The sequence below is a fragment of the Etheostoma spectabile genome, chromosome 1, assembly GCF_008692095.1.
Source record: "Etheostoma spectabile isolate EspeVRDwgs_2016 chromosome 1, UIUC_Espe_1.0, whole genome shotgun sequence".
Lineage (NCBI taxonomy): Eukaryota > Metazoa > Chordata > Actinopteri > Perciformes > Percidae > Etheostoma > Etheostoma spectabile.
This window is the reverse complement of record NC_045733.1, coordinates 14,184,005-14,196,438: the sequence shown is the minus strand read 5'-3', so window position 1 is coordinate 14,196,438 and position 12,434 is coordinate 14,184,005. Positions and strand designations below refer to the sequence as shown.

The 12,434-nt window shown below is 37.4% G+C and overlaps 1 protein-coding gene across 3 annotated transcripts in view; it reads right to left on the bottom strand.

Moving 5' to 3' along the window:
- Positions 1-11,268: 11,268 nt before the first annotated feature.
- The window catches only part of tdrd3 (tudor domain containing 3), a 13,879-nt gene continuing 12,713 nt past the window's right edge, over positions 11,269-12,434 (bottom strand). The window contains exons 12-14 of one of the 3 annotated variants that reach the window (XM_032534901.1): positions 12,284-12,409; positions 11,992-12,131; positions 11,269-11,482 (exon numbers count right to left, since the gene is read on the bottom strand). In XM_032534901.1, coding sequence (XP_032390792.1) covers positions 12,015-12,131; positions 12,284-12,409 — 243 coding nt within the window. In that variant the 3' untranslated portion in view covers positions 11,269-11,482; positions 11,992-12,014. Of the gene's footprint in view, positions 12,166-12,283; positions 12,410-12,434 lie in introns of all 3 variants that reach the window. The other 2 variants (XM_032534975.1, XM_032534830.1) reach the window with 2 other exon arrangements.

Below are 12,434 nucleotides of genomic sequence, written 5' to 3'. Positions count from 1 at the left end.
TACTAACACAACCCCCTCCCTGTGTGTCAAAATCGGTCTGATCAGCCAATGTATAAGTCCCCTTTGTTTCTTTGGTAGTAGGTCAGTTATGTTTTTGAGTCTCTTATGGTCACAGCTTTAATTACTGTCTGTTCATTTGATCTCCTTTTTGGGAAATAAAAAAACCTTACTTTTGAACTTTTCTTGTGACTCCACTTGCTTAACTGCAATTAATGTCTTGGTCCATTCACAGTAGGAGTGAATGTGTTAAATAGGTGTATGTTTACAGTTATAGTTCCTTTTTCAACTCTTAGGAAAGAAGCATAAAAGGCTTTAAAGGGATGTGCCCTATATGGTCTGGCTGTCTGGCCAAGCTGTATCAGACAGAGTTAATGAAGTGCCAGATGAGCGATCCTTGTTAATATTAGCCACTCATGCATTTCAGGAAGCTGTTTCTTCTGTCAAGGGGAACTAAGTCTGCTCACCTAATCTGGTGAAGATCTGGTGTGCAACAGTTTTTTCGGAGAAAAAAAAAAGGTCTATCATTATTTCTCTCATTTGCTGCATGTGATTGATGCTGATCACTGATGTGCTACATCGTAATTGAAAAGGCATGTAATGTTTGGAGGTTGGTATAGCAGAGGCAGAATTACACATACTTATACTCTATGCTACGTACACGCTCTGCCACTGAAATAATTTGATTTTTTAATTATAGATTTAATTGTTTTCTTGCATTTACAGATAAAAAGGCATAAAAGTTGTTGGTACGATAGGAAATTCACCTGAGGGTAACATGCTACAGACTGAATGGCTATAGTAGAGCAGTGGAAATAGAAGAGAACACATTAATCCTTTAGCACTCTGCTTGTGGTTTCCCACCTGACAGCCGTAGGCAAATACAGTGAGAGAAAATCACACACAAAAATACAGAAAGAGACAGAAAAACAGGCATAAAGGCAATGAAGTATGGTGGGAAGGTTGATTAAAGGGCATAGAGACACAAATATGAACAGGTGGGCAGAGACATAAGTGCTCATGACGGGGCCCGTTGGTCTCAGGTTTTTCTTATTAGTGAGGGCCAATGCTCATCTTCCAGATGGCATGGGTTCAGCCAACTCTGTGGTCACTTACGGAATCAATAATGTTGTACTTAAGGGTTAATTTAATTTTTGTTTGTCATTTAAACACAAATTACTATTTTATAAACATTTTTTGGAGGGGTTCCTTGTAAAATCGGAGTAAGCTTGTAGTCTGTTCTTCTCTGCACAGTTACAAGCTCTTTAATTGGTTTGTATGTATGCTTACTTCAAAACTGGGGCAATTACTTACTGTTTGAGATCCCAGGGCTGGCAACTAAAATCTGCGTGTAGAAAACTGAATGCATATTTGCATATTTATCTAAACAACTACTGATTAGTTAGAAGCAGTAGTAATTGTAGTAACTGTACATCGATGTCTAACCCTTTTTGTGTCAGCATATAGTTGATGTTAAGTTGATGTTAAGTTTTTAATAAAACTGCCAACACTGTTGTTTCTCTTGTGAAGACTGTTACAGATGCAACTCTTCTTCATGAACCATATTATCTTCCCAATACTCATTTACAGCCATCATTTTCAGTATTCACTCTATTTCAGGTTTGACCAGTTCAAGTAAGAAAATGGATTATTCACTTGCAGAGAGGCCAAGAAAAAGTTTTTTATATTTGTGCTTGTACAGCATACTGCCATGAACCAGTTCAACTGCTCATGTTTATAATAAAAGTAATTAAGCCATTTCTTCTGAAAGAACACAAATCAGCATTATTATTATCTACATATTGTTGGATACATGCGCCTCTTTTTCCTCTTCAAATGATTGAAATACAGACACTGCACATGCTGTTATATGTTTGATTCATTATTGTACCTTTTCAACCACATGGTTTCATTTTCAGTTTAATTACAAGCTGTGATGTTGAAGATTAAGCCCTGTCTTGTTTGTTTCATTACTCATTCAAAAATAAAACATTTATGTGAACTCTTAGTGCTAAGTAGTACATATTTTTATACTGGTAACCAAGAGCAATGACTAAGTATGTGAGTGGCATTGCACTGATTTTCACCTCGGGTCTCTGTTTTGGCAATTTTTAAATCCATCTCTGGTTAGCAAGAAGTGCCACTTTACTATTATGTAGACATGAGTATGCACACATGCAAGATGTCTAAAGGACACCAAGCTATTTTAAGCTTTGCTTTAGCTTTTTCTGCCAGACTGGAAATGATAGTACAGCAAAAAAAGAGAAAAAAATGGATACCAATAGCTCATCAAGCCATTTAGCAGCAATTACCGTTATGTACTGAAATGTTTGGTTGGATGTTAGTACCGTCAGATACTTCCATTAACCTGTATGTTTTTGTCACACAGGAAATCTATTTAATATTTCAAGACCTCAGGGATTATTGTGTATGTGATACTGCCAAAACAGGATCTGCAGTTGGGTCCCATTTGTATTGCCAGTATGTGATTGTAAGCCTAAGTAAGTGCTTTATTTTTTCATGATAAATATTGTCATTCTCCTATATTGTTTTTTTTCTACTATTTTACCCTCTAGAAGAGAAACCTTTGCCCTTTGCTACATGATTCTTAATTGTACAGTGAAATCCATATATCCAGACACTGAATAACCTTCCGTTATATATAAGCCTCTTAGGAGAAGAGAAGCCATATGGCACTCATCATCTCTGTTGATCATAGGTTTGTGGCAGCATTGCAAATCTCTATTGTCCACAGGTTAATCCTGGGATTTAGGGGATTTTAGGAACTTCATCGGACAAATTTAGCTGTGATGAGCATAGATGAAACATTGGACCCTAATTTGGTGATTGTATCCTTTATGCTGGTGAGGTGGTATTTTCTTAAAGTGAACATGGTTCCTTTTAATATCTGCAAGCAATAGGTGTTACGGTGAATTACACCAGAGTGCAAAGAGGAATCAGGGGCCGAATGTACTTTTTTTACATTTCAAAGACCACAACTTTACTACATCATCCACCTGCAAAGTGCAGCTGTGTTCTGTGCTATTTTCATTTCATAGGACAGGTCTCTCCCAAATAGACTTTATAACATCCTAAAAGTAACTTTAATGCATGTTGCTTGTAAGTTTTATTTTGATATAAACTAAGTGACCAGAACATGAAAAATAATAATAGATTTATAGAGTGTACTATTAAATGTAAAGCAAATGCAACGCAATGTTACACCTTCCTGTACAAGTGTTGAGATTTTGAGACTTCTGGGGTTTTTTTTTGGGGGGGGGTTGCACTTTAAATTTTTGAAAACATATTACAAACATTACGGAATTAAATACCTCAACACCATGAACTAGAGCATAAAAGTACAATAGTGTTGAATTAACACCTCTAAGACATTTTGTCAACAACATTGAATGTGTATAACAGGGCTGTCACATTAGATCGCATTAGGAAATCTTTCCTGTCACTCAAAGTATCACATCTGCACTGTCCTCACTGCTTACAGGATCAAATTCAATATTCTGTTAATCAATTAATCAAGTCCCAGCTTAGTTTCATGATCTCTAAACTCCATGTCTCATTCTCAAAATATAAGACCAACAGTAACAAAGCTTTGAAGTTTGGCCTACAGGATCTGATTTGCCTTGCTAGATTGGTTGTTCAGCAATGTGAACTGTTTTAAAGTATCTGGAATCTTCTTTATAAAGCACACCCTTTTATTGATGATTTTGTGCCTTTTTATTGATTTAAGTATGTCTGTGTCATTTATTTTGTTGTATTGACTGGTGAAGCACTCCATAAAGGTACTATTTAAATAAACTTTACCTCAACACAAAATGAGCTTAATCGATTGAGTAGTCGCCAGGGATGTATGAAAGAACTGGTCTGGCTATCACCAGACCAAGCCAAGCTTAATAGATTTGACATTGAAAGTTGGTCTGGGGAGTCTGTTCTGTATTTTCTCCGCACAAGAAGCGTGACCAACGGGCATAGTTCAAATGACTCTGTACACAAATGGATAGTCCTTCAACCAATCAGACCAACGAGCCGGGTGACGTAGAAGCGACAGCGCCATTAACGGGTTGCTGTACTTGGGTGGTGTTTGGTGGCCGCTATGTTGAATGTAAACAAGAAGCTGCTTGGTCCCTTCTCTATCGTCATCGTGTTAAACCCCCCAGTAGCGCGCCAGGTAGATAAAGACAGTTTGTGATTGGTTCCAGCAAAATTGTGAACTGAAGCAGGAGAACTAAACGTGCAGGTTTCCAGACCGAGCTGCAGGGTGAAATCAAATTGCCAGCAGAGTGGGCGGGGTTTACCCAGTCTATGAAAGAACGGTAAGGCCCTAAGATACATTGTAAATTAAATAGGAAGGCATGGCATTGCTACACTGGCAGAGAACTCATAGAATCCAGGCTTATTGTTTGGCTCTTTAGTGTGATTCTGTAAAACCTTTCCTTCTGCATGGGTCAACAGGAGATCTGTGCTTCACAATTCACTACCTCCACGACAGCCAGCAAATGCCTAATAAGGAAAGTCATGGAACCAGAGGCCGATAACATAACACAAGGCCAAGTGGCTGTTTTGCCATCTGACCTGCCTGACAGACTGGACCGTCTCATTTTGAGTTGGTTTCATTTCTGGACCAACTCAAAACATCATGGTATTTTTTAAACATGGTGTTTTGAGTTGGTCTAATGCTTTTTTGGTGTGTGGAAAGACCTTCCCTCATTTGTTATTACTGTAATTTGCTGCAGACTTACAGTTTTATAGAAGATTTCTGATTGTGCCCATGTTTGTTTTTGATCTTCTTTTTATTTTTTATCACAATGTTAAAGAAGTGTAGGGGTTTAAAAGGTAATACACCTGCATAACTTGCAGTTATTTGCAAATAAAAAAAGAGTTAGGCTCATAAGTCTTTGCAAATCTTAAGTTTTACAAAGTTTTAACATCAAATACAATTTGACATTGTCTTTTATCACCTACAGCATTTACAAATATACTATTAAATACCTAATTTTGAAAATAGATGGGTATTATAACAACATTGTAGAAATAGAATGACAGTAGAATCAGTGACAAAACCTGAATCTGGTTTCACTGCACGCATTTTGAAGGGCCCATATTATGAAAAAAAATATTATTTGTGTCTCTGGTGCCCCCACATGCATACAAACTTGGAAAAAAACGATCCATGCTGTTTTGAGTGAGATACAGGTTTCTCAATGTCCTCTGCATTTAGTCTTCAGGTGAGCTGTTCAAAATCTGCACGGCTTTCTACATAAGACACGGTGGCTAACCGTTGCATGCTAGCGCTAGCATGCTAGCTTGTTCTCAATGGTAAAACACTGCTACAACACAAACTAGTTCACCATAATCTACAAAAGAACTACTTCCATGTCCCTGTTCTGCAGGTATTCCACAAGTGCGCCCTCGTTTAGAAGAAATCTCCAAGTTAATCCTGCCTTGTACCGACCAAAGTTGGAAAAACAGGAGCTAGCTGATGTTATCATTCCCTAGCTACTGCACATGAGCAACTCCCAACAAAGATAGTAAAGAAGAGAGATGTCTCACTCTGTAGCTAAAACAGAGACCTAAACACACAGGGGGAAAAGAGGACCTGCAGCAATGTGCAGTACAACAAGACATATGATGCTTTTTGAAAATGAAACCATGTAAACCTATTCAGGTACAACCTCAAAATATAATTATGAATCTGAAAATGAGCATGATATGGGCGCTTTAAGTGATTCGAAATGACTTGGATGCCAGTACATTTGGCTGTAGATGTTTCAAGTGTTTTTGATGTCTTACAACTTTGTAATTTGTTATTGTGTCTTAATTTTTAACTGTTCACTTTGTTGTTTCTTTTACATCTAAAAAACGTATTAAATGTGCTGCTGCCTGTCTTGACCAGGACACTCTTGAAAAATAGATTTCTCAATGAGTCTTCAGTCCTGATTAAATAAAGGGTAAATACAATAAATAAAGCAAAACAAATAGTTAGCCTGTAGCAACTGTCACAGTTCTTTACAATGGCAACAGTACACAGAAACAGCCACCGCTCTGACCATCCTGCATGCTGATTTGAATGGGAAAGTCCGTTCCACTGTCATTCAATTTCTATGGGTAACACATTGAGAACCCTAGCTCCGAACACCTTCCCACGCTGTACCAACCAAATCTAATGGATAAAACATTCTGTGACGCCAGACTTAAAAACTTCCTGTCTGATGAGGACCAACCAGATGCTCAGACATCTCTTGAAAGAGTTTTCATGTCTTTTTGGGGGGATTGGAGTCAGGACTAAGGACATCGTAACCAACTTTGTTATCCACAGCAACCTGGCCCAAGTGTGACCCCAAGTCACACTAAAAAGCCCACACACACAGATGCACACAGGTAGCATAACTGAAGCTCTTTGGTTTCATTCTGTTTTAACTGGCTTCACAGCCCACTTTAGCCAAATGGAAAACACCTACAACATCTTGATAACCATATTATGAATAGTTTTGTTTTAAAAATGCTTAGCTTCAGTGACAGACAGATGACATAATGAAAATATTACATTCGGTCTTGTTTGTTAGTGGCAATTGAAAACAAAAACAAAGGCAACCACACTAGCTGGGCTCATTAGGTTTTCTTCACGTGGCGTGTAGCCATTAGGTACAATTGGACAGCGTCCATAAAAGTGACTGAGAGGTGCTTTACTCCATGTTTGTTCCACTGCGTAGACCCATATGTGGTAATGGTAAAGATCAATACCCAGCTGCTGATTCATCATTCACCCTTAGTCCATACTGTCTTTGGTCCAGCTAACTGGCCTCATTTGACCATTATATTGTCATGTGTTATGAGTAACACAAGGGGTGCCTGGCAACAAATGTTGGCAGGATGTTTGAAGAATGACCCATGTAGGCCACGGTCTGCTGCACACTGAAAACAGCCATTACCACTGACAAGCAGCACCTATCTTGCTCATTAAGTGTTGAGCCTCTCAACTGCAGTTCAAGTAATAACAGTGAAGTTTGAGTCTTGGCCAAATTCTTTTTTTGTGTAAGCATTGTTGTTGTAGAAGTTATTGCCTCTGTTAGACTGACAAAATGAGCAGACTGTTCAAACAAAGTAATAATATTATCTCTAGTGAGCTATATACTGTATATAATTTTCATAGTATTTACACAGTATATATATACTGTATATATACATACATATGTACAGTATATCATCATCACCCATCACCCATAACAGTGACTGAATTGCATTAACTATTACCTGCATGATACTGAAAAATGTTGTTTACCACAGCTTATAAAACACAAAGCCTGTCATGCTTAAAACCAAATTTACATTCACTATACCTCACTCTGTGTACAGCAACGCACTGGTAGATTGTATGCAAAGGCTGGAAGTGTCTTCTCCAACACTACGGCTGTTATAATTTCATCCATGTGTGTAAGTGCTCTGTTTTGCAATACAAATTACATTTGCCTAGATGCCAACAAAGCATAGACAAAAAACAAACTTGTTTTGCATGTTAGTGGTGTAGACATCTACCAGATGTTGGTTTGACTTTAATTTTTTCGATTCACATGCAAATAACAACCCTGATCCTTCCACAACTAAAAAAAAGACAATAATCCATCACGGCACAACCAGACCATTCTACAAACTTGAACCCCTTTATTATCCTGTGTTGACAATTTTCTGGGACTTTAATGCCATTTTTTTTTTACAAAACAACCAGGCATCGGAATCAAGACAATTTTGGTTTCAAATGTGACTTTCTGAGAAGAAATTGTCGGATGTTATTCTGATGCTAAAAAATACTTACTGTATCTACAGATAATAGTCTCTTTGCTCAATGCATATTTTCTTTTAAAATAGAAACAATCAGAATTGCTCTTCTTCCATTCACTCAAAATGTAATGTTAGTGTTACAGTAAACTAAAAAAAGCCAGTCTTTGAAGTAACCCGTAATTTAACCTCAATAAATGACTGTATGATGGGTGGAGCTGATCCATCCAATACAAAAGGCTTTTTTTCATAAACTAAGCACACTAAATTTCATTCCTGCAGCGCCCTGTCTCTCTGTTTCACCAGGCACTGAGTATGTTAGCAAGGAAAGCCACTGTCTGGGCCAGTCAACATTTCACGTAACCTCCTTTCAGATCTCCTTTTTTCCCATCAACGAGAAGGAGAGAAAGGACTGGGCTGTTGAGGACGATGTAGAAATTATGTTAGAAAGGACGCATTTAAAAGGATCACAGGGTTCAGATGTCAATGCCACAAAGGTACCGTAGTAATGTGATGGAGGGTGAGGGGTCAGGTACGCAGAAAGATAATGGCCAACAGCTGTGAATGGGGATATGAGGAGAGGCTAGCAGGTGGGAAATGAAGGGGCAGAGTAAAGGGGATGTTAATGTGGGAAAGAAGGTTGTTCCCTCTCGAGGAGAGAAAGGCATTCCTCATGTTGCTGAAGGTTATCAGATTGCAGGTTGAGAGAGTCCTGGAAAAGGCAATGCTTCAAGAACAATAGTTCTAAACCATAGGCATGGCTCTAGGGATGTCAGCCGGTCGGTGCACCCCTTTGGTCTAACTATTGGATGGATTGCAATAACACTTTGTAAATACATTCATATTCCCCAGAGGATACATCCTATCACCCTTTTACTGTAGTGCCACAAGGTTCTACAACTATTGGAAGTTTAAGTAAACATTATGTGCTTAACACTACATGGTCGAATTGTCATTGTGAGCATGCTATAAGCATTAAAAACAAATGTGTTAAGATATTGTACAAAATATTCCATTTAATTGACATTGCAGAACCTACTTCTGATTCAGCTTTTCAAAATAAAAGATACTTCCCATATTCATGCATATGACTGTAGCACAACTACATAATTTTGTATTTCAGAAACCCTGGATATAGAAAATGGATGTACAGATGCAGGTGTTTTGAGTTCTTTAGGTAAATGTCATCATAATCAATGGAAAAAAAATTGCGCACACACTCACATTCACACCCACAGTCAATTTTATAGTCACCAGATCCCTTTGGACTAGAGCCCGAACAATAAAGGATTTTTAAGGCCGATTCCAATACAAATATTTGGTTATTTAAAAATCCAATATTCCGACATATCAGCCGATATGTATAAAAAATCCAGAAACGCGTGGCAAAACAAACAGCTTTCCCTAACATTAGTTATTTGTAGTTATTTATGAGTTTGTACTAAAATAACATAATAATTTGTTTTGTCACAACAGAACAGAGGAACATCACAAATATATTAAAGTTCTGATAAATAAAACGTATAAATAAATAAAATGTATAATAAAATACAAACTTAAGATATAAAACAAAAACACAAAAAGAAAAGATAATATTCAGTGTTGCCAACACAACGGGGCCATTGTAGATCGCCCTCTGGTGGACAAACTATACAACGCCAACCCACATAACATCTGTCCGTCCATTTTTTTTTAATTTCTTTTTTTAATATTTATTTACCACACTTTTGTCATTATAAATTTTTATAATATAAAAAAAAATTATCAGCCATTATAAATGCCAATACCAATAGATCAGGAAATACCTAATATCGGCCCGCCAATATATCGGTCGGGCTTACTTTGGACTGTAGGAAGAACATCCTTGTCAGATTTGAATCCATGACATTTTTGCTGTGAGGTGACAGTGCTAACCACTGACCAATCCTGACACCCGCTCATAATCCAATATACTGTAAATAGAAATACAATTAAACTGAAGCTGACCGTATTAAAACCTGTTAAGCCCAAACATAAAGAAGTGAGTTGCTGCCCCAATACATTTCACTCCCACTGCAAATCCTCATGTAAAATCCAATAATAATCTAAGATTGCTTGTAGAATATTAGATAATTGAGATCATGTCTAACCAAAGAGGGTCAGTTACAGGAAAACATGCACAGTAATTTAAGTTTTAGATTTACTCTGATCACAGCATCAACAGGATTGCATCAACTATGTAGTTGCATAAACATGAAAAACAAGATGTAATCTACCAGCTTTCAGTCTTTCACTTTCTTTATAAAAAACAAAACAGAAAGTCACACTGACATTACACGCACATCGGATCACTTATTCAGCATTAATTGTCGCTTCATAAATATCATGAACCACATAATGAGTACCCACTTACATCCTCAAAACAGTCTTGGATAAGTTTTTCCAGGAACCCACAGAACTACACTTTTAACAAAGCTAATATATACGAAAATGCTTTTTATTCAGTTAAAAAATATACTAAATATAATTTGTTCCAAGCCGTTCGTCTTGTTACCTCTGTTTCTGTTGCTTTTCATACAACAGCCACATGGGGATTTTCTACTTGATTAGAATCAATTCACAGTTGTCAAGTAATATCTGTAATAATAAAAAGTAAATTCCACAGAGGGACCTCAAAGCTTCCGCTCTAATATTTGTCTTGCAGGGCCAAGTAGTAAATATTCAATATGAAATTGGCTTAACTCCTCTACCAAAAATATAACTGTTTATCTGATTGAAAATCAATCCTTTATGATTATCTGGCCAGTGTGTCATGGTCAGTACCCAACAACGCTTTCAAGAGCTTCACTTTCAGTTCCTCCCCAACAGCTAGGTTTCCATATTACCGGCCGTTAATTATTCAGCTATGCTCGCTTGGCGCTTCAGTTGGAAAATGAAGCAAAAACTTTAGACCATTGATACAGAACAGCACGACGGCCTCTCTGTTGAACCCTTATGCATTGTCCATTTGTCTCCTACTGCTGGTATGAGTGAAATTCAAACCGAGGTGGAGATTATTTCTCGATGTGTAAAACTCTTGCACAGCACAAGTCCATAAACAGCCAGCTCGGTGGTGTGTGCAGTACTGGAAGAGCTACAGAGGTACAGCCTTTTGTATTGTGCAAAATGATATCTCTGCAGTGTAACCGTCTCTATTACAGGGGGATGAGATTGTCTTACCCTTTGGATTTGCTTCACAGAACATAACAAATGAGCTTGAGTTGCTTGCTATGGACTCATAGAGCCTATGCCTATCCCCAAGAGGAGGAATGTCAGAGGTAAGCTATGTGACAAGAACTCTTATTTAATTTAGTGATAAACTAAAACTACCTGATAATCACTACTACTGTCATGAGATTAAAAATAAAACCAAGGACCCCTAAGAGGGTTCTGTTTCTGCTCTGGCTTGGTTCATTTAGCATTTCAATTTGATAATTAAAAATAAAACATTAAAACAACATATCCGCTAGAGACCATAATAATTGTTTATTTGAATGCATTCATTTAACAAATCTCCACAACATATAAAGTAGATATGTTCTTAATGAGATTGACAGGTGCTCATGTCAGTTTTTCTTTATTTTTTGCATTGTGTCCAAGCCCTTTGAAATGTCCTGGCGATTTGGACAATAAAAAAAATCAGGAAGCACTCGGATTGTTGCAGAGAGTGACATCTCTGTCATGGGACAAGCACACCAATGGGTGAAGTAAAAGAAAATTAAATACATTTACAAAATAAACCATGTTTGCACTTTGGGTATCTTTTAAGATTACAACTGCTGCAGACCTTGTGAAATAATTTGTACATAATGCATTGTACCAGTAGAAGCAGTAAAAGTGGAAATTATACAATTACATCAAAACAATTTTGACATGAAAATGAGAGCATGAGATTTTGTTTAGCTGTGGCTGGCAGCAGTTTCTAATATATATTTATATGAAATGCAGGTAATTCTATGACAGATAAGGTTACAGAAATGCCTACAAATGACTTTTGTACAGTCAATACCTTCACTTTCATTGTAGAATTCAAGACTCCCACCACAATGAAGAGTAATGTTATGAATAAAAAGTTACCATATAAAAATAGGAACAATATTTACACATTGTACACTCAATGATGGACATTGATGTTGAAGTATTAATGAAATTAACAACAACAACCACATTTTCATATTTATTTACCTGCCAGTGTAAACGCAGACACATCAATCTCGTGCCCTAGGTGGCTGGTAATACTGCTGAGTGGGTCTTGTGCGTCGAGGCTGTCCATCTCCCCCAAGGCGAAACTCTAGTGAACTGTCGTAGTAACCATCATCTTCCTCCTGCCATTGGACATTTGATATGGTTGTGATGTTACTGTGGGTAATCAGATTAAGATGTCATTTTCTGCTTCCTCAACCCACTCGAATACAGTTTAATAAGTTAATTCCACTTAGTATTAACCAACACTTTATGATCTTTTCTTTGTCCTTACCAATACATCAGCAGAAACAGGTTTGATGTTATGCAGTAGGACCTCTTCGCAGTTTCCATAATCACTAAAAACAACCACCGCCGTGGAGCCTGATGGATGCACTGCATCTATTCTGGCATGGTAGAACTTCACAAGCACACACACACACACA